The sequence below is a fragment of the Rana temporaria genome, chromosome 5 (assembly GCF_905171775.1).
Source record: "Rana temporaria chromosome 5, aRanTem1.1, whole genome shotgun sequence".
NCBI classification, from domain to species: domain Eukaryota; kingdom Metazoa; phylum Chordata; class Amphibia; order Anura; family Ranidae; genus Rana; species Rana temporaria.
The window spans coordinates 113,707,883-113,731,120 of NC_053493.1; the positions used below are offsets into that span (position 1 = coordinate 113,707,883).

The 23,238-nt window shown below is 43.1% G+C and overlaps 1 protein-coding gene across 6 annotated transcripts in view; it reads right to left on the bottom strand.

Moving 5' to 3' along the window:
• SLC4A7 (solute carrier family 4 member 7) overlaps window positions 1-23,238 on the bottom strand; it is a 179,589-nt gene that overhangs the window by 75,543 nt on the left and 80,808 nt on the right. For all 6 annotated transcript variants that reach the window (XM_040353027.1, XM_040353023.1, XM_040353021.1 and 3 more), the window contains exons 3-5: window positions 19,626-19,772; window positions 5,340-5,478; window positions 2,245-2,405 (exon numbers count right to left, since the gene is read on the bottom strand). In XM_040353027.1, the coding sequence (XP_040208961.1) occupies window positions 2,245-2,405; window positions 5,340-5,478; window positions 19,626-19,772 (447 nt within the window). The remainder of the gene's footprint in view (window positions 1-2,244; window positions 2,406-5,339; window positions 5,479-19,625; window positions 19,773-23,238) is intronic.

Consider the following 23,238-nt stretch of genomic DNA (forward strand, 5'->3'; position numbering starts at 1 on the left):
TGCACATTGTTGGATCGAGAGGGGGGGTCTGGTAGGTATTAGTGGAGGCTGTGGGGGGCAGGGGCAGATCCACAAAAGTATTACACCGGCGTATCTCTTTATACGCCGCGTAATTTCAAATTTTGCGCGTCGTATCTTTGTTTTGTATCTTCAAAACAAGATGCGACGGCATCTCGGCTAGATCTTAGTACGCCGTCGGATCTAAGCTGCAATTTTTCGGCGGCCGCTAGGTGGCATTTCCGTCGAATTCCGCGTCGAGTATGCAAATTAGCTAGTTACGGCGATCCACGAACGTCCGTCCGGCGCATTTTTTTTTACGTCGTTTGCGTTCGGCTTTTTCCGGCGTATAGTTAAAGCTACCGTTATGAGGCGTACTCAATGTTAAGTATGGCCGTCGTTCCCGCGTAGAAATTTGAAATTTTTATGTCGTTTGTGTAAGTCGTTTGCGAATAGGGATTTGCGTAGAATGACATCACCATCGGAAGCATTGGCTTGTTCCGGGTTAATTTCGAGCATGCGCACTGGGATACCCCCACGGACGGCGCAAGCGCAGTTTAAAAAAAACGTTGCTTACGTTGGGTCACGACGTATTTACATAAAACACTCCCCCATCACAGAGATTTGAATGGCGCGCAATTACGCCGCCAATAATACACTACGCCGCCGTAACTTACGGCACAAATTCTTTGAGGATTCGAAAAAAAAAAAGTTACGGCGGCGTAGTGCATCTTAGATACGCTGCGCCCGTCGTATTATTGCGCGCAGGTACGTGGATCTGCCCCACACACACACTCTAACCCCACCACATTTTTACAAAAAAAGTGAGTTTTTCCTATTTTCTGTCTCGTGACCCACAGTCAGAATATAGATAGGAGATATCAGAACTATTTAATACATTACCCTGAAATAGCAGTCAGGTATTGACCAGACTACCATAATATAGTACAGTATATAGCAATGAACAGTCCTATTCAGTGCTGCATGCAAACAGGGAAGTAAAGTCTTATGTACACATAATGCAATAAAGCCCAGAGAATGTACTACATGTAGGGAACATTTCAATCCTCCGAGATCAAATTTAATTTTAGTGCTTGAGGAACTGGAAAGCAGCCATCTGAAGTGATGACACGGCATAAGAACTAGAATTTCCAGTAAACTCTGTTACCTTTGGAACTAGGGTTATTTTTACAATTTAACCTTTTCAATTTTATTAAAATATATATTTTTTTTTATTAGACCTGTTAGGGGGTGGCTTTGGAGAGATATCAGGTGTCTTAAATAGACAGGTCCCAGAACACAGCAGGGGCCATTCAATTTGCGCATGTGCAGAAGGGAACCAGGAGTGAAGGTGCAAGGCTTCTCTTACTAGCAATGCTGGTGCCTGCACCCGGAGCCGAGTGACAGATCGGCTTCGGTGAGGACATCGCAGGCGCCCTGGACAGGCAAGTGTCCTTTTAAAAGTCAGCAGCTGCAGTATTTGTAGCTGCGGACTTAATTTTTTTTTTGCCGCAACTTCGCTTTAACAGACGCATGACATCTCCCTTTTGAGACAGGGAAAGGGACTGAGGACACAGATTCCCCCAGTCCCTTTCTCTGCAACCTCAGCTGCACTGAAGATGAATGGACAGGAGATAGCGGCTCCTCGCCATTCATAAACTGAAGCATCGTTTTCACAGTAAAAAGAGCACCAATGTAAGAAGGGGAGATCATGTTGGTGTTGGTTGTATCCCTGTACACCGATTCAGGTGAAAAACAGAACCAAAGATGCACAGGACCCTTTTCCGATGCGGACCGTGGCCGCCCCAAAGCTGTGTGAACTGACTCCTTTAGGAACCGGTCACAATCTCCCGCAATACGTATTGGATGCGAAGAACACTGTATCCAATTCGCATCAGTGTGGACCTAGTCTAAATCATTAAAATATCCTCTGCAAAATTATCTGCAGTTCAAGGCTGGGTTCACACAGTTTGTGGAGTGGCTCACAGCAAGGGAGTCCGGTGCGTCCCTCTTCACAGGCAAATCGGGGCCAAATTTTTGCCTGAATTCGGACCTGAAACTGAGCCAAAGTACCCTTCTGCAGTACATTCCGCAGCCGCCCCAGGGATGCAAGACTTGGTCACATTGAGAGCTGGTCACACTCTCCTGACATGCAAATTGGATGCAGAAAAACACATCCAATAAGTGTGAACCCAGCCTTAATAAACCTTTTGATCCCAAATCAGGAACTCTTCCACCATGCATTACCTGCAATTTCCTCTATGGTGCTGGCTCTCATGTCCAACATCACTGTGCCATTGAGTATGCAACTTCTCAATTCAAAGAGGCTGTGTAGTGAAAGTGTGGCCACGTAAGGCTTACTCCATCGATCTCCACCATCTTCAACATCTTCCTCAAATTTCAGCCATCTGAAACAAAAATCAAAATGCTAAATTAGGTTGCAATTTGATTCTATACCTATACTAATTTGGGAAATATTTACAATGAATCAAATTATTATTATTATTGACATCAAAAGATCACATTCTTCATAAAAAACACATTGTATGCTACTAGCAGATGACTAAATTTACAGTGATGCTAAAGTCCCGCTTTCTCTATATTGTTTAAAAATAACAAACACGTTATACTTACCGACTCTGTGCAGTTGGTTTTGCAGAGAGCCGCCCAGATCCTCCTCTTCTCGGGTTCCCTGCTGGCACTCCTGGCTCCTCCCTCATGCCAAGTGCCCACACAGCAAGCAGCTTGCTATGGGCACCTGAGCTGAGTCAAGCCCATTCAGACACAGAGCTTCCCCCCCTCCCCTCTCTTCATTGGCACACTGACAAAAGTGGGAGCCAATGGCAGCCGAGACTCTCGTGCAACATCGCTGGATCAAGATGGGGTTCAGGTAAGTATTAGAGGGGTCTGCTGCCCACAAATTTTTTTTTTTTTTTTAATCTTAAAGGTTAGTTAGAAAAAACAAACACATTATACTTTCCTCCTCTGTGCAAGAATTTTGCACAGAGTGGCCCCGATCGTCCTCTTTAGAGGTCCCTCAGCGCCCCTGGCGTATCCTCTTCAAGTGCCCCCTGGAGAGCCGTATTCCATGGGGGTACCCGTGCGGGTGAGCTCCCGAGTCCATTAACACAGACAGCAGGACTCGGCCCCAGCATTACTGGATTTGACTGACAGCAGTGGGAGCCAATCAATCCAATAAGGACCCGAGACGGCGGCTGGAGCTGCTGTGCTTGTCCCCGTCGCTGGAACGATTGGGTTTGGGCAAGTAAAAAGGGGGGCTCTGGGGGGGATTCTGCACTACAGAAGGTTTACAACCTCTTTAATGTATAGAGGGAGAAAGCCTTGCATTACTATGTGTAGTTACAGAGAGGAGAACAGGAAGTGAGGATTTCTCAGAAGAAATAAGGACATTTAAAAGCAAAATGGAAGGATGAGGTAAGTGAAGGAGGACTGCACTAAGGTAAAGGAAGCTTTAGGGGGAAAAAAATGTTTCCTTTACAACCGCTTTAATAACAGTCTTCCATTCAGGTATCACCGGATACCAACGCCACCTATGACAGGAGCCAGCGCTTTTTCAGTGACCGGAAATCTGGGCTGGGATCTGCCATCCCAGAGCAGGAGGCCGTGCCCCCCCCCCCCCCCCCCCCCATCAGTGGGCTTCGCGGGCCACTGGTTTGGACCCCTGCTCTGACGGGAAGTCTTCCCCAAGGTTCTCTAAAGCAGCAAAAATAAATGCATTTGAAGATTTGAAGCAGACTGAGAACAGAAGGTATTTTTGGAGTTCAAAATACTTGAATAGAATACGTTTTTAAACTAGGAGTAGAGTGTTACATGTTTTACTGTGCGCATTCTTAATTCTTGTTTCTGTTTTGGGTCTCATCTTATCTATTTCAGTCATTATGTTACATTAAGCGGAGGGCGGAATTAAGGATTGTTATCACACAAGGGAACCTATTAATAAGCGGTGGGGAGGAGGAGGAGTCATCATATGATTCTTGTGCACTTCTTTGGTAAAAGGAAAAAAATGTACAAGTACAGTTTGCATAAGAAATATTGAAGATGTAAGTTTAGGCCAAAGCCATTGAATACTACATGTATTAGCAGCCATAATTTAGTAGTTTTTTTTCCGAGAGAGCACTTAACTTAAAATTCTCAGCACTCAGAGGAATGGTCTACTCTATACCATTCATATAAGCAGACAAATTCATACCATTTTGGGCAAATATAATAAAGAGGAGCACTACCCAAAAGGGGAAGTTCCGCTTTAAGTACTCCTCCTCTGTCACATTTGGCATAGGATTTTTTTTATATATTTTTTATTTTTATTTTTGGGGGGTTGGCAATCCAAGCTGAAATTCTCATCTCTGCCTACCTCCCTGCAGTCTCTTCTGGGACATGTCAAGGCCCTAGAAGCCTGCCACACCATTCAGGAGGCGCAGCGCGACGTGTGCATGCACAATGGACAGCCGGCTGTGAAGCCACAAGTTGTCACAGGAGGGTGCCCACAGTTGAAATGCCAGTTTATGTAGCTGCTGACTTTTTAAACACAAAAACGACTGGAGCTCAGCTTTAACCTACCAGCATGTTTCCTGAATTAATAGAAACTGGAGAAATTATAGTGAAGCCGCACAAGAATGACAGGATTAAGGAAAAAAAAAAAAAAGCCCACTATTAGAAAGGGGTCCTGAAAGCAGGACCCAAGTGCTGCAAATAAGCAGTAGTCTGCCCTTACACTTCCTGCCCAAACATGACCAACATTTAATGCAGATATCAACTTGAACGGAAAATTAGAAAAAAATACTTGGACCACTTTTACACTTGTGCAACTTGAGACTGCAAAATTATAACCATTCATAAATTGTTCAGCTTCAAGTCGTGCCAACTTCAAAGTAGTCCCTGTACAACTTTGGTCCGACTTTCATGCGAGTTAAGGTTCATAAACCTCAAGTTTACACAGGCATTCCCTGAAATCGCATCAAAAATCGCAGTGAATTCGCAGTAGTGTGAAAGGGTCCTTAAAACTCAGATCAGTTCTGTCAATGTAGACCACAGAATCGGCCATCTTCTGTGAAAAACAGTATTTTGTGGCATCTATTATATTAAAAAGGACCGACACAATCCACAAATGTAGAGAGCAGCAAGAAAGGGGCCCAAATGGTGCTTCTGAGCGCATTGGAAGCAATATAATTTCATGTAACTACACAAAGTGGTCTGAAGGTAGGGATCATTTTCCATAGAAAAGTGGCAAGCGTCCTTTAAATAGCAACCAAGACACCCGAGATACCATTCTGCCTTATCTATAGAATAGGCTGAGGTCATACAGACCAGCTTAGAGAGCTCACCTTGCAGTCTCCTTCCATTCACATTCCTCTCCATCCCGAACGCAAAGCTCATCCATCTCGGTGAAGAGGTCGTGTGGTATGTGCTCTTCATCATCATCCTCAGTACCCAGAATAAACTGCACGCGCTGCGATGGGGTATCTGTACAAGTAGTAAAACAATGCTTTAAAAAGCTTTGTGTATAAATTCAGTGACAATAAACACTGCAATAGAAAACGTCACACACAATCGCAACACATGTGAAGCTATATGCTTTCCTAACGTTTTCCAGCAAATGAGTGTCATGTATTTTTATTATAACTAGGCAAAAAAAATATGTAATATTAAAATATGCATTTGTCTGCATTTCTAGATACAGTGCCTTGAAAAGGTATTCATACCCCCTGAAAATGTCCACATTGTCATGTTACAACCAAAACCATAAAATGTATTTTAGGCAATAGACCAGCAAAGTGGCACACAATTGTGAACTGGAATGAAAATGATACAGGTGAAACTCGAAAAATTAGAATATCGTTCAAAAGTTCATTTACTTCACTAATGCAATGTAATTGACTCCAGCCCCAGTCCATTCCTTCTGAAAGTCCCCAACACTTTTGAATGGCCTTTTCCTGACAATCCTCTCCAGGCTGCGCTCATCCCTGCTGCTTGTGCACCCTTTTCTTCCACACTTTTCCCTTCCACATAAATTTCTATTAATGTGCTTTGATACAGCACTTTGGGAACATCCAACTTCTTTTGCAATTACCTTTTGAGGCTTTCCCTCCTCATGGCGGGTGTCAATGATGGTTTTCTTCACAACCAACTGTCAGGTCAGCAGTCTTTCCCATGATTGTGATTCCTACTGAACCAGACTGAGAGACCATTTAAAGGCTCAGGAACCCTTTGCAGGTGTTATGGCTTAGCTGATTAGAGTGGGACACTTTGAGCCTAGAATATTGCACCTTTTCACAATATTCTAATTTTCTGAGATTGTGGATGTGGGGTTTTCATGAGCTGTAAGCCATAATCACAGTTATGACAAATCACGGCTTGAACTATCTTGCTTTGCATTTAATGAGTCTCATATATTAGTTTCACCTTTTAAGTTGCATTAGTGACGGATTGAGCGGTGCTCCATGAGATTTTCAAAGCTTGGTATATTTTTAGTTTTTTTCAATAGAACCCAACCCTATTTTAAACCTTTCCACAACTTTAATCCTGACCCTCCTGGTATGCTTCTTGGCCTTTGGGATACTGTTTGTGCACCAAGGTTCTCCAACAGAGGGCTTCACAGAACAACTGTATTTATACTGAGATTAAATTACACTGGTGGCCTCCATTTACTAAATAGGTGATTTATGAAGGCAATTGGTTCCACTAGATTATAGTTAGGGGTATCAGAGTAAAGGGGGCTGAATACAAATGCATGGCACACCATTTATCATTTTCCCTCCACTTCACAATTATGTGGCACTTTGTGTTGGTCCATCACATAAAGTCCCAATAAAATACATTTTAGTTGTAACATGATAAAAAAAAAAAAAAAAAAAAAGGTAGAAAATTTCAAGGGGTATGGAAACTTTTTCAAGGCACTGTATGTATCCTGGCAACCTTATAGAATAACATTTTTTTTTTTGGAAAATTTGCACGCATGCATACAGGTTTAAGTGATACTAAAGCTTTGTTTAGTTTAGTTTTTTTTTTTTCATAAAACAAAGACTATACTTACCTGCTCTGTGCAATGTTTTTGCACAAAGCAGCCCTAATCCTCTTTTTCTGGGGTCCCCTGCCGGTGCTCCAGGCCCCTCCTCTTCATCCGGTGCCCCCAGGCAAAGCTCCCAATTCCCGTTGCCGTCCATTGACACAGATGGCTGGTCTCAGCCCTGCCAACTGCTTCTGTGTAACTGGATTTGATTGGCGGCAGCGGGAGCCAATCTGCAGCACAGAAGGTTTTTCACCTTGAAGGTAAAAATCCTTAAAGTGATTGTAAAGTCTTGTTTTTTTTTTCGTATAAAGATAACATGTTCTACTTACCTGCTCTGTGCAGGGGTTTTGCACAGAGCAGCCCAGATCCCCCCCTCTTCTCGGGTCACTCTTCTGTGCTCCTGGTCCCTCCCTCTTGTCGAGTGCCCAAACAGCAAGCAACTTGCTATGGGGGCACCTGAGCCGAGTCACAGCTCCCTGTATCTATTCAGATGTGGCGCCCGGCCCGTCCCCTCTATCGCCTGATTGGAGAGCCAATGGCGCCGCTGTTGAGCCAGTCAGGAGGAAGAGAGTCTCAGGCGGCCAAGACACTTGTGGACATCGTTGGACAGAGATGGACTCAGGTAGGCTGCTGCACACAGAAGCTTTTTTTTTTCTTAACCCAATTTTTTTTTTAACCACTTGACAACTGGGCACTTAAACCCACTTAATAACCAGACCAATTTTCAGCTTTCGGTGCTCTCACATTTTGAATGACAATAACTCAGTCATACAACACTGTAACCAAATGAAATTTTTGTCCTTTTTTTCCCACAAATAGAGCTTTCTTTTGGTGGTATTTGATCACCTCTGCGATTTTTATTTTTTTCGCTATAAATGAAAAAAGAACGAAAATTTTGTAAAAAAATGAATTTTTCTTCATTTCTATTATAAGATTTTGCAAAAAATGAATTTTTCTTCATAAATTTGGCCTAAAATGTATACTGCTACATATCTTTGGTAAAAAAAAAAAAAAAAATTTGGATATTATTTAGTCTGGGTGAAAGTTATAGGGTCTACAAGCTATGGTACCAATTACTGAAAATTGATCAATTTGATCACACCCGATGTACTGACAGCCTCTCTCATTTCTTGAGACCCTAACATGCCAGAAAAGTACAAATACCCCCCAAATGACCCCTTTTTGGAAAGAAGACATTCCAAGGTATTTAGAAAGAGGCATGGTGAGTTTTTTGAAGTTGTCATTTTTTCCCACAATTCTTTGCAAAATCAAGGTTTTTTTTTTTTTTTTTTTTTTCCCACAAAAGTTTCATATTAGCAGGTTATTTCTCACACACAGCATATGCATACCACAAATTACACCCCAAAACACATTCTGCTATTCCTCCCGAGTATGGCGATACCACATGTGTGAGACTTTTACACAGCGTGGCCACATACAGAGGCCCGACATGCAGGGAGCACCATCAGGCGTTCTGGAACACCCAGACCAATTCTGACATTCCTCTCCTACATGTAAAAATCATCATTTATTTGCTAGAAAATTACATAGAACCCCAAAACATTATATATGCTTTTTTAGCAAAGACCCTAGAGAATACAATGGCGGTCGTTGCAACTTTTTATCGCGCATGGTATTTGCACAGCCATTTTTCGAACGCATTTTTTTGGGAAATAAAACAGTTTTGTGCTTTTTAAAAAAAAAAACATTAAAGTTAGCCCAATGTTTTTGCATAATATGAAAGACGAAGTTACGCCGAGTAAATAGATACCCAACATGTCACCCTTCAATATTGCACACGCTTGTGGAATGGCGCCAAACTTCGCTACTTAAAAATCCCCATAGGTGACGTTTTAAATGTTTTTACTGGTTACATGTTTTTAGTTACAGAGGAGGTCTGGGGCCAAAATGATTGCTCTCGCTCTAACGTTCGCAGCGATACCCCACATGTGTGGTTTGAACACCGTTTTCATATGTGGGCGGGACTTACGTACACATTCGCTTCTGTATACGAGCACGCGGGAACAGGGGCGCTTTAAATATTTTTTTTTATTTTTATTGTTCATTTTACTTAATTTATTTTAGTTTGACACGTTTTTCCCCAAAAATAAATGTTTTGATCACTTTTATTCCAATTACAAGGAATGGAAACATCCCTTGTAATAGGAATATAGCATGACAGGTCCTCTTTACAGTGAGATATGGGGTCAATAAGACCCCACATCTCACCTCTAGGCTGGGAAGCCTGAAAAAAAACAAGAAAAAAAACGATCCTGGCTTCAATCGCAGCGGTGAGTCAGAAGAAGCACCGGAGGGCGAAGGGAGTGGGGACGTCCCTTTTTGCCTCCCGTAAGAACGATCAAGAGGCGGAACAGCCGCCATGATTGTTCTTATGGTGTAGAGAATCGCCGGCTGAAAAAAATGATATCTGAATGATGCCTGTAGCTGCAGGCATCATTTAGATATCCCTGCACAAAGTAAAGGAGCTCATATGACGTGGGCGGGAAGTGGTTAAAACACATTTTTTTCCCCAGAGTATTTTCTGGGTATTGCAAAGTATTGGCCGGGGTATTGCAAAGTATTGGTGCGGGGGTATTGCAGAGTATGGTGCGGGGGTATTGCAGAGTATGGTGCGGGGGTATTGCAGAGTATTGGTGCGGGGGTATTGCAGAGTATTGGTGCGGGGGTATTGCAGAGTATTGTGTGGGGGGTATTGCAGAGTATTGTGTGGGGGGTATTGCAGAGTATTGTGTGGGGGGTATTGCAGAGTATGGTGCGGGGGTATTGCAGAGTATTGTGTGGGGGGTATTGCAGAGTATTGTGCGTGGGGTATTGCAGAGTATTGTGCGTGGGTATTGCAGAGTATTGCGCGGGGGTATTGCAGAGTATTGCGCGGGGGTATTGCAGAGTATTGTGTGCGGGGGTATTGCAGAGTATTGTGTGCGGGGGTATTGCAGAGTATGGTGCGGGGGTATTGCAGAGTATTGGTGCGGGGGTATTGCAGAGTATGGTGCGGGGGTATTGCAGAGTATTGTGTGGGGGGTATTGCAGAGTATTGGTGCGGGGGTATTGCAGAGTATTGTGTGGGGGGTATTGCAGAGTATTGTGTGGGGGGTATTGCAGAGTATTGTGTGGGGGGTATTGCAGAGTATGGTGCGGGGGTATTGCAGAGTATTGTGTGGGGGGTATTGCAGAGTATTGTGCGTGGGGTATTGCAGAGTATTGTGCGTGGGTATTGCAGAGTATTGCGCGGGGGTATTGCAGAGTATTGCGCGGGGGTATTGCAGAGTATTGTGCGGGGGTACTGCAGAGTATTGCTCAAGGGGTACTGCAGAGTACTGGCAGGGGGTACTGCAGAGTACTGGCAGGGGGTACTGCAGAGTATTGCGCGGGTGTTTTGCAGAGTATTGCGCGGGTGTTTTGCAGAGTAATTGCGCAGGGAAGGCAGAGCATTGCAGAGTATTGTGCAGGGAAGGCAGAGTATTGCAGGGGTTAATGCAGAGTATTGCACAGGGAAGGCAGAGTATTGCGCGGGGGTATTGCAGAGTATTGCGCGGGGGTATTGCAGAGTATTGCGCGGGTGTTTTGCAGAGTATTGCGCGGGTGTTTTGCAGAGTATTGCGCGGGTGTTTTGCAGAGTATTGCGCGGGTGTTTTGCAGAGTATTGCGCGGGTGTTTTGCAGAGTATTGCGCGGGTGTTTTGCAGAGTAATTGCGCAGGGAAGGCAGAGCATTGCAGAGTATTGTGCAGGGAAGGCAGAGTATTGCAGGGGTTAATGCAGAGTATTGCACAGGGAAGGCAGAGTATTGCAGGGGTTAATGCAGAGTATTGCACAGGGAAGGCAGAGTATTGCAGGGGTTAATGCAGAGTATTGCACAGGGAAGGCAGAGTATTGCAGGGGGTTAATGCAGAGTATTGCACAGGGAAGGCAGAGTATTGCAGGGGTTAATGCAGGGATGGCTGAGCAGGGATGGATGGATCTGTGACTGCAATAGTCACAGATCCATCCCACACTGCTGCTGCCATCCGCGCTCTCCTCTCACACTGTACCGATCGGTACAGCGAGAGGAGGGAGGAACCGGCGTCATCAAATGACGCCGGTTTGTTTACCTGTGATCGCGCCGTCATTGGACGGCGCGATCACATGGTAAAAGACCGCCGTTGCCGGTCAATTACCGTGATCTGTGTAGCGCCGGGTCTCATAGACCCGGCGCGCACAGAATTTTCTGTGTGCGCGCCCGAGGCGGCGCGCATTACTGCTTCTGGTGGGCGCCGTTTCAGAACGGCGACCCCCAGTTAAGCAACCACCTTGCCGCCGTTTGTAGACGGCGGCTGGTGGTTAAGTGGTTAATGTCACAATGTAGAGTATAAGATTTTCTATCATCTGTGCCCAGTCTTGCCACACAGCATTAATCCAGCTCTGAGCAATCCTCTTATTGTTTAGTGAAATAAAACAGACTTACAGAGAAAAGCCTTAGTCCGTTCCGCCCCCTTGCTGTGAGTGACAGGTTATTTACATATCTCATGCACTAGCATGGAGACGGGTATTATTTTGTAATTGCCACCCCCACTCCTTTTCTGAAGTCATGTGGTTACTTTTCTGGATTTTGATTTGTTTATTTAATGACCATAGCAGAATTTAGTGTAAGGAATACATAGGAAAAAATGCATGTTGACAAGGGGAGTGTAGAGGAGGGTGGGGAGTCTGACATCACAACTCCACCCACAGAGCTCCAGACAACAGATCCCTCCACATAATCTGCAGTTTTTCAGGTTTTATACTAGACAGAGGGGAAACTTTGACAGGTAAGGATACATGCAGGAGGCATCTATATCCTTATAGATCAGCACTATGGCAGGAGTTTAGGACTCCTTGTCATTTTAAACTATCTTCAGCGTAAAAAAAAAAAAAAAAAAAAAAAAAAACACGCATAGAGTCTGTCTTGGGGTCATAGTGGTTGATTTACAAAAACTGGAGAGTGCAATATCTGGAGCAGCTCTGCAGAGAGACCAGCCAGCTTCCAGTAATTTTGTCAAAACCTAATTGAACAAGCTGAAGTTAGAAACCGATTGGCTACCATCAACAGCTGCACCCGATTTTGCACTCTTCTGTTTTGGTAAATCAACCCCATAGTTTATGGCAACTCAACGCAGCAGCTAAACCTTTTTAATATATTCGTACCTTTTCAGTTACATTAAAGCAGGACTAGCAGGTCTGTTACAAAATTGATGATCCGATCAATTAAACTTTCCACTCGCTCGCCATTTCATTTTTAATATTTAAAGCAAACTCTCCCCCCCCCCCCCCCCCCCCAGTCTCCATGTCTTGTTTGCTGAGATATCATTTTTGAAAAACACCCCCCTGGCATTTTTGGCTATGGCCATCTTGAGTAAGGGCAGATGATTCATGTAGCATTTACTTATTGGAATGTATCCACCCTTAGCTCAGGCATTGGCTGAGCTGAGAACCCTCCCTCCGCTCCTGAGGACTTCTGGGATATATGACATCATTTACCTAGGCCTGGAAACCAGGAAGTCACTGAATAAATGTAAACAAAAGTTTAACACAAGTAAATTACGTTCTACTTTCCTAGCAGCAGAATGATTAAAAAAATAGTAAATGTTGATTGAGGGAGTGAAGTTCTGATTGATTTCTGTTAAGAGTGAAATTATATCCTACACAAGCTCAGCTCTGTATAGGTTACTAGATATTGCTTCAGCTATAAATTTAGTGTTAGCGGAGATCTCGGCCTATTGGTTTCAGTAACGGTGTATTTTTAGGGACTTGTCCGGCCTCACGTCAATCGACAACACCAGGTTATTATTTATGAAACAATACGGATCCTTAAAGTGGAGGTTCACCCAAAAAATTTAATTTTAAACAGTAGATTGGGCCCAATTACGTGAAGCAGAATCGGGTGTTTTGATTAAAATCAATGCAGTACTTACCTTTTTTGAGATAGATGTTCTCCCGCCGCTTCCGGGTATGGGCTGCGGGACTGGGCGTTCCTATTTGATTGACAGCCTTCCGACCGGCGCATACAGTGTGTCACCAGTTTCCGAACGTCGGTGCGCAGGCGCCGTATAGCGCAGCACCGACGTTCGGTGACGTGCTGTATCCGACCGTCGGAAGGCTGTCAATCAAATAGGAACGCCCAGTCCCGAAGACCATACCCGGAAGTGGCGGGAGAACATCCATCTCAAAAAAGGTAAGTACTGCATTGATTTTAATCAAAACACCCGATTCTGCTTCACGTAATTAGGCCCAATCTACTGTTAAAAAATTTTTTTTTCGGGTGAACTCCCGCTTTAATTCCAACCAGTTAAATTGAAAATAAAACAGTGTGTCTCTTCATAGTAGTGGCCCCATTGGAGGCCATTATACTCTGAAACTGTGCTAGACATCCATTTAAATGATGGACACACAGCAGAGACAGCAAATCTGTTGTTGCAGAGATCTGTCATTCTCTATACCGTTTAATTGCCATCATAATATGTATCTGTGGCAGCCAGGATTAACAGTAGATTATAACACTGACTTGGCGGACTCCCAGGCCTGGAGCAACAAGCTGTGGGTAAGCTTTTTGTTTAGACTAGATTTTCCAACATTTCCAAATTAAATACTTGTGGCAGCTCTTCGCAGTGTGAAAAGAAGCCATTCAGAAAGTAACTGGAAAGTTAAAGGCCAATAAAAGTTACAGAAATAGATATACAGTCAGATCGACATTGTACCAACAACCTCCGTTTTCATAGTCTAACCTTCACTTTACGTACTGGTGCCTTTTGGATTGCAGACCTACTGCACAGAGTTCAACTCAATGCATGTACGAAGCAGCCCTTAGTAAGGGCTTAGTAACACTTGCAATGTTTAAAGCAGGTAGTGAGGCGGCAACATCATGCCTCGCCTGTCACATTATAAAACCTGCATTCCACTAAACAGGTCAGGTTTGGCGGGAAACTGCCTCAAGTGCAACAGTGGGGATAAATCTTTCTTCAGGCACACTTACACCACTGACCTAGCAGCTTAAGGGATAGTAGTAAAAATGTGGTTCAGTCACGTTTTTACCACCTCCCCAAACGCGAGTGTAAATGAGCCCTGGTTTGATATGTCGCCTCCCCCTCTTCTCAACAATACAAGTCTCCTTGAGGGCACTTGTGATAAATGGAAAGAGATGTGGCATTTACAATGCCAACAAAGCACTGGAGTATGAGGATCAGAAGCAGCATTCCCAGAGAAAAATTTAGAAATTCATCAAAAATGTACCCTTGCAGTGCCCCCCTTCCCTGTAAGGGGTAAAATATACTTGCTTAAAGGGGTTGTAAAGTCTGACAGTAGCTGATAAAGTAAAAAGTAATGTTTTGCATTATAACTAGTTTGATACCTGTTGAAATCGAGCCGTTTCATTCACCTCCGTCACTCCTGAATCATTATTCACACTGACTTCCTGGTTTGCGGTGCGCATTCATTCTTGCTACATCACGGCCTAATGGGAACTACAGTTCCCATTAGGCTTAGCCTGCATGCCTGTGAGGGATAAGAGAGCATCTTCAGGCAGGGCTGTAGTCATAGGGAGGGGGTGAGCACATTCTGCTTTCCACCATGCAAAACGGCTCAGATGCTGGTGGAAAGCAAGAAAAGGAGAGACAGGAAATGGCATTTTCAAACCTGGATTACTGTATTTTGGAGATCAAAAAGGAAAAACGAGGCAAGTGATATTTAAATGCTCTTGCTTACAGCAATCAATTGATCTAATAAAAAACGAACTTTTAGTGTTCCTTTAAGCAGGCCATACATGGTCAAATTTAAAAAAAAAAATTATTTTCAAAATCAGAATTTTTTTTATTTATTTTTTGTGATCCGATGATGCCACTTTTGATTTTCAAAATTCGGCCGACCAAGCCTTCATGTGGCTACAGAAAAATGTTTTAGTTGCCGGGAATATTCTTTTCTCTCCAGGAATTTTCTTTTCTTGCACATGCGCTTTTTTTTTCTATTACATTTTTCGCACGATTCTCCCATTGATTCGAAAATCTTTTGTTTTTCCCCAAAAACATCCAACATGTCTGATTCCTCAAATTTGATTGCCACACACAAATCAGCTGTTGCTGCAGCTCACCAACGGTGCGAAATTCGTACGAAAATTCTTTGATGCGATTTTCCAAAAGAAAATTATTTCGAAATTCGAACCGTGTATGGCTGGCTTTAGTCAGGGTTGCATAAATAAGGTTCAATACATTTTCTTATTCCTCATTCCAGCAGGGTCCCTCCAAACCAGGCGATTGGTCCAGCCCTGCTGCCTCTGATGTTCTTTGGGCCCTGGTCACATACAGTGGATATAAAAAGTCTACACACCCGTTAAAATGTCAGGTTTCTGTGATGTAAAAAAAAATTAGACAAAGTACAAAAAAAAAAAAAAAACGTGATTGCACATTGGGGATGTAGCTGTGTTCAGAATTAAGCAATCACATTTATTTAACTCATGTTAAATAGGATTCAGTACACACTTGCCATCATTTAAAGTTCCTCTGATTAACCCTGAATAAAGTTCAACTGTTCTAGTAGGTCTTTCCTGACATTTTCTTAGCCGCATCCTACAGCAAAAGCCATGGTCCACAGAGAGCTTCCAAAGCATCAGAGGGATCACATTGTTAAAGGTATCAGTCAGGAGAAGGGTACAAAAGAATTTGTCATTAGATATACCATAGAACACAGTGAAGAAATTCATCAAGTGGAGAAAATATGGCACAACGGTGACATTACCTGAAGTGGACATTCCTCCAAAATTTGTGAAAAGACAAGAAAACTGGTCAGGGAGGCTGCCAAAAGGCCTACAGCAACATTGAAGGAATGTCTGGCAAGTACTGGCTGTGTGATACATGTGACAACAATCTCCCATATTCTTCACATGTCTGGGCTATAGGATAGAGTGGCAAGACGAAATCCTTTTCTCATCAAGAAAAACATCCAAGCCCAGCTAAATTTTGCAAAAACACATGTGAAGTCTCCCAAAAGCATGTGGGGAAATGTGTTATGGTTTGATGAAACCAAGGTTGAACATTTTGGGCAGAATTCCAAAAGATATGTTTGGTGCAAAAACACTGCGCATCACCAAAAGAACACCATACCCACTGTAAAGCATGGTGGTGGCAGCATCATACTTTGGGCCATTTTCTTCAGCTGGAACCTTAGTCAAGGTAGAGGGAGTTATGAACAGTTCCAAATATCAGCCAATATTGGCACAAAACCTTCAGGTTTCTGCTAAAAAGCTGAACATGAAGAGGAACTTCATCTTTCATCATGACAATGACGCAAAGAACACATCCAAATCAACAAAAGGAATGGCTTAGTTTTAGAATTGCCCAGCCAGAGCCCAGAATCCCATTGAAAATCTGTGGGGTGATCTGAAGAGGGCTGTGCACAATGCCCTCGCAATCCGACAGATTTGGAGAGTTTTTGCAAAGAAGAGTTTGCAAATATTGCCAAGTCAAGATGTGCCATGCTGATAGACCCATACCCAAAAAGACCGAGTGCTGTAATGAAATCAAAAAGGTGCTTCAACAAAGTATTAGTTTAAGGGTGTGCACACCAAGGCAACCATATTTAATTTTTTAATTTTTACTTCCCTCCACCTAAAAGATTTCAGTTTGATGTTCAATTGAGTTTTATAGATCACATTGAAAAGGTGGAAAAAGTTCAGAAAGTATCTTTTTATCTCTTTTTTTTTACATCACAAAAACCTGATGGCATTTTATCAGGGGTATGTAGACTTTTTATATCCACTGTACTTTGCTCTTCACAAATCATGCAGGGTCAACAGTCATTTAATGGCAGTGGATACATTTAGAAAAATTCTTCAGGTGTATGTTGTAGTAGACGTGTGAAATGAAGTGATTGCACAATGTGTACAGAGACGTTTTTACGACCCAATGACGGTCTAAAGTAGTTTTTATGTATGTACGTACAGTATCTCAAAGTGGGTACACCCCTCACATTTCTGTAAATATTTTATTATATCTTTTCATGTGACAACACTGAAGAAATTACACTCACTACTTTATATTGTAGCAAAGTGTAATTTCTTCAGTGTTGTCACATGAGAAGATATAATAAAATATTTACAAAAATGTGAGGGGTGTACTCACTTTTGTGAGATAATGTATGAATGAATGAATGAATGAATGAATGAATGAATGAATGCAACATTTAAGAATTTTTAGACCCTAGGACATTGGTTCTCAACCTTCTAGGGCCGTGACCCCTTAATAAAATTTCCCAGGTTGTGGGGACCAACAATAAAATTATTTTTTATAGCGTGGGTTGTCAGCACCCAAGGCAAGACACGTACTTTGCGCCCCTAACCACGGACATTTAGTGCTCCCTGAGTCCTTTCCACTCGTACAGTGTTAAAACCCCTTATGGTATATTTTAGGATGTACCACTCTTTGTTCTCTTTTCTTTCTCCTTTATCTCTCTCTATCCATCCTAAATTCTTGTTTTTTCCCCCATGCCTCTCTAGCCATCATTCTAGCTCTCTATTATTCTCTCTCTCTTCCTTTTTCTTTCCCCCCCCCCCTTTCCCTTCTATGCATTCTCTATTTTTATTCCTTCTCCAACTTCTTGGTTGGGGGGGGGGGGGGATGAGTGGCAGTGCTGGTGGGGAGTTGGGATGAGTGGTAGTGCCGTTACTGTCTCCAGCTTCACTGTATCTATGTGGCGTCTCGCAGCAGTGACACCTATGCCAAAATCAGGAGATGGGGTCTCCTCCAGCCCCTCCCACTTCACATTCCTCACCGGTCAGCTGACCTCTAGTCTCTGCCCCCCACCCATGTCGTGAACTGAATGGGTGGCTGTGAAATGGCTGAGTGGGTGGCTGTTGTCTCCAGGAACAGCCCAGCTGGGCTTCCACAGGCTCCAGGGACAGCCCAGGTGGGCTTCCACAGGATCCAGGGACAGCCCAGGTGGGCAGCCGCGAAAAGGCTTGGAGAGTGGTACAGGCTTCAGCAACAACCCAGGATTTGGTGACCCCTGGCAAATCGTCATTTGACCCCCGTGGGGGTCACGACTTCCAGGTTGAGAACCACTGCCCTAGGAGGTCTCTTCTGGCATACATGTCCCTCCAGCCTGTCAGCTGATAATGTAATCTGAGATCACATTTACCATCCACTCTGCATGCTGCAGCAATGTGACCCCCACATGCATGCACGGGAGTGATGTCACATTGGTCCGGCCTATCAAGTGCCAGGAGATGTGAAACCCAGAATGAAGACCAGTTTACAATGGAAGCATCAGGGGGAGAGCCCTGACAGTGCTTTGCTGGAGGGGTCCGTTTATAGGTAACTGTGATAATGTATTAGTATGCGGTGCATACTAGTACATTATGGCTTTAACATGTGGGGGGCACATTATTTTATACCCCCTTTAATAACGCTTTAAGCTCTGAGCAAGGGGGCTTGTTCCCCGAAACATAAGCCTCTCATGCCCGGCATTGGATGAGGAGACCTGGCCTATATGGTAGAGCCATGTCTGATAAGCCGGATATTATCCATGCCTGATATTATGTCCATGTAACGATCAGGGGTTAACGCCGTTTACAATATTCCATTCCACCAACCTATGACAGCTTATCGACACTCCACAATCCAGCAGACGAACCCCAATAATGAGACACAGCTCTGTTTGAGGGTCAAACGAATAGACTAATGGGAAACTCAGGCTTCTTATATACAGTTAGAAACCCCAATGAACAATGACTGAACTCCACCCACAACATTATACAATGAACCCAATACACATCTTTTAGTCAGACTTTCTGGCACCAGGTCTGACACAATCCACATGAGCCAATTAGCTACAGCTGACAAGTCAGACATCATGACTCCGGCTTCTCTCACCTGCTATACAATACACATTCCTTTAGTAGACATAAGTCAGACATCTGACCTTTAGACTATGCTAACTCACAATACACATCTATCATCAATAGAAATTCGCACAATACAGTGTCAATTAGCATAACACAATGAAAGGTCTTTAGAAGCCAGACTAAGGTTAGTTTACATGACAGTAGCAGACTTAATTACCCCCTTAACCGTCTGTGTTCCCACATTGAATGAATCACTCTTCTATTGACCTGTTAGGTTCAGAATCAACAACCTGTAATTAGTTCTTCTAGACATTCTTGAATATATTGTGGATTACATTACTGCCCCATCTCATGTAGTCCAAGATATCATTTCTCAGTCATCCTATGCCCCTAGTGGACATAGGATGACTTAAGACACAAGAGTCATCGGTGAAGCTGAAACAGGAGTACCCCACACCCTGCAAGAGCCTCTGGGTCCCACGGCCCTCCCGTTACAGTCCATGTCTGACATTCCCTGGTTTAAGCGTTGGATGATTTTGGATCTTTCAGGTTTTAGGCAATTCAAAGCATAAATTGGTCACAACGAGTATAATAGAACTTGACATTGTGATATTTTACATGGAGGGCTAGTCCGCTCCCTAGGAGTAATACCACAAACGTGTACCATTACACCTGGAGAGAATAGTATAAAGCAGATGACATATCAACCATTTTGCTGCACAGACTTCCACACGTACCATAATTTGGAGATTCCCGGCCGTCATCTTTGTCATTTTCTTCTTTTTCCTTTCTTTTCCGATGATGTTTGTGGCCCCGATGTCTGTGCCTTCTCCTAGTCTGTCTGCCAAGGGGAACATGTACACCAATATAAACAGCTCTGTGCCCTAAAAGAAAAAAATAGAAAAAAAAAGAAGTATTAGGATATTCCAACTATATTTATTGCAAAAAAAACACACCTCAATATTCAGTGGCGTGGAGATGGAGTGGCCTTTATAGGCCACTCACTGGTGGAAACCTGTACTTAAAACATAAATAAAGGGTGTATATTTTTTATATAGGAATAATAAACTAATACACTATATATATATATATATATATATATATATATATATATATATATATATATATATATATATATATATATATATATATATATATATATATATATATATATATATATATTTATTAATAAAAAATCATCCCACACTCTAATCTACGTGTGTACTTTTTTTTTTTAGATATCTGAATACATCCATCTGTATTCAGCACGACATTTCAATGACTTTTGTTGTCTTTATTTCAATGAATACATCAAGTGAAAGTTCAAAGTCAGAAAAAAAATAAGCAATCTCCACAAATCAAAAGAGCACAAAATGAGTGTTGATGCAGTCTCTCATAATATCAAAGCCATTTCCTTTCACCAAGACAAACACAAATGCTGCAATTTCAAAAATGCAGCTCAGGCTGGCACATGTAAAACTGCTCCATTCATAAAGATACAAATTCACCAGCACTTAGTATGTAGTCAGAGTGCATTTAAAATGCATGTAAATTACAGACAGAACTATATAAAACCCGTAAGCTAACAAGCAACTAATTAGTAACTGCCTGCTATCTCTCAAGAGCAAGAATCTCAAGCTCGCCGCACACTACAGTAGTGGAATTTGTCCAAATTTTTCGTTTTAGGAACGTTCATTTCATTCTGTAATTATTGGTGGATAAAATTCAGCGTTTGTTTCCAACCGCAGGGACAACATTTAAAAAGGAGCAGGATGGACATTTTTTTTCTTGAACCAACAAATTTCTAACAGTGAATGCGGTTTTCAATTAGTAAAATACTTTAGTTCCCAAAATCCAATGTTTTAAACTATTTTTAAACTCTCAAACCTTTGAATGTACAGAGAATGTTTTTTGCAATTACTTTAAAAGTTTCCAGAATTCATAGATAAAAATGACACATACAGAGAGACAAGTCTACATAGTAACATTCAAAAACTCTGCCTACAGTGTATCCAGCAAAGTGCAGCAAGACCAATCAAGGAGATACAACTACAGAATGGACAATTTAAAAAAGACTTCCTGCAACATACTGTATTTGCTGGCGTATAAGACTACCTTTTACACTTTAAAAAAAAACTGGCCAAAAATCAGGGGTCTTCTTATACGCCGGGTCAGCTGCTCGGATGCCTGCTGGATGTGCGGTAATACTGTATGTAGCTTCGTCTACATCAGTGGTTCTCAACCTTTTAGTGCCGTGACCCCTTGATAAAATTTCCCAAGTTGTGGGGACCCCCAACAGTAAAATTATTTTCGTAGCGTGGGTTGTCAGCACCCAAGACAAGTAATTTGCGACCCTAACCCACGAAAATTTAGCACTCCGTGAGTCCCTTCCACTCGTACAGTATTAAAACCTCATAGTACATTTTAGGATGTATCACTTTCTCTTTGTTCTCCTTTCTTTCCCTTTTATCTCTGGCCTGTCCTAATTTATTTTCCCCCATTCCTCTCTCTAGCCATCTTTCTTGTTTTTTTTCCCTATTCTTTCTCTCCATGTATCTTTCTTCTTTCCCCTCTTTTCCTCTCCCTTCTATGTATTCTCCATTTTTATTCCTTCTCTTACTCCTTGGTGGGGGGGGGGGGGAATGGGATGAGTGGCAATGCTGGGGGTAATTGTGAACAGCCAACTTAGGTGCTTTTGATCAAGGTCATCGGCTGATCTGAGAACTGTAGTGGGGACTTTTAATGGGAACTATAATCACAGGTAGTGTTACCCACTGTGTCCCCGACTTTGTGGAGTCTCATAGCAGTGACACCAATGCTGAAATCAGGAGACAGGGTCTCCTTCAGCCCCTCCCACATCACAATTCTCACCAGTCAGCGGACCTCTAGTCTCTGCCCCCCAGCCATGCTGAGAACTGAATGGGCCACTGCAAAGAGGCCAAGTGGGTGGCCGTGGGCTCCAGGAACAGCCCAGCTGAGCGGCCACAGGCTCCAGGGACAGCCCTACTGGGCAGCCGCATAAAAGCTGGAAGCGGTGCGGGCTTCAGGAACAGCCCAGGATTTGGTGACCCCTGGCAAATCATCATTTGACCCCCAGGTTGAGAACCACTGGTCTACATACAGTATATACCGCTTAGCCAATCCCGGTGAGCGATGTATTCATGTGAATACAGAGCCTGCTCGGATTGGAGTAACAACCTCTGCCAATCCGAGCAGGCTACATACAGTAGCCTGCTCGGATTGATTTTGAGAGTCAGAGAGGCGTAGGCTGATGTTACAGCCTCTGCCAATCCAAGCAGGCTTTGTATTCATAAATAGAATACATCACTCGCCGTGATTGGCTCTAGCAAGAAAGAAGAATATGGCCCCAGCAAGAATGAAGAAGAATATGGCTCCAGAAGGAAGAAATGTGAAGAGTCGGAAGGGGGGGGGGGGGTCGTCTTATACGATGAGTACAGGCAAAAAATCTTAAAGAAACTGTAAAATTGGGGGGTCGCCTTATACCCTTGCAAATACAGCAAGCATATTGGTAAACCTTAGATCATACAGAACTATATGAATGGTGCAGAGAAGTTTTTTTATGCATTTTCGGTTGAAAAAAAAAATCTAAACATGTATAGAAAGCAAGGGTCAGACTGGCTGCAATTGCCATCTGTAACCAGAGGATAGGGTATTTGGAGTATAAGGAGGAGCCTTGACGTGGGCCCTGCGGCTTATGCATATATTTGCAGGTCTGTTCACTGGGTCAATTTGGTTGTTTTGCAGGCTGGCAAGTGTTAGGCTATAGGACATCTTTTGTTTGTTTTTGCGATTTGGAAGATCTGGTCACCAAATGTTCTCCTTAGAATAAATATGCTATAGACATCCATGTTATCAGCAGAGCTTGCACATTCATGCACTATGCAGACACTTTGACATAACCTTCATCTCTGGGACAGAACATCTAACAGTGGATTGTTATTCTTCCTCCAATATTAGTTACCCAGTCAGTGTAAGCAGAGGTCATGGTACTGATAGAGTCTGCCATGACTGGTTGGATCAGGTAATAAACTCATTCATGAACACTGAAGCCTCGTACACACGACCGGTTTTCCTGCCAGGAGAGCTTTTGGCCGGGAAAACTGGCCATGTGTACGCTTCCTCGCAGTTTTCCCGACAGGAATCCCAGCAGGAAAATAGAGAACATGCTCTCTATTTTCCCGGCGGTTTGAAACCCGGCAGTTTTCCTATGGGGAAACACTGAGGGAGCATGCACACGTCCGGGATTCCCGGTCAAAGCTCTCCCCGCAGTTTTCCCGAAACCCGGCCGCGTGTACACAGGGAAACTTACAGAGCAGGTTCTCGGTTTTC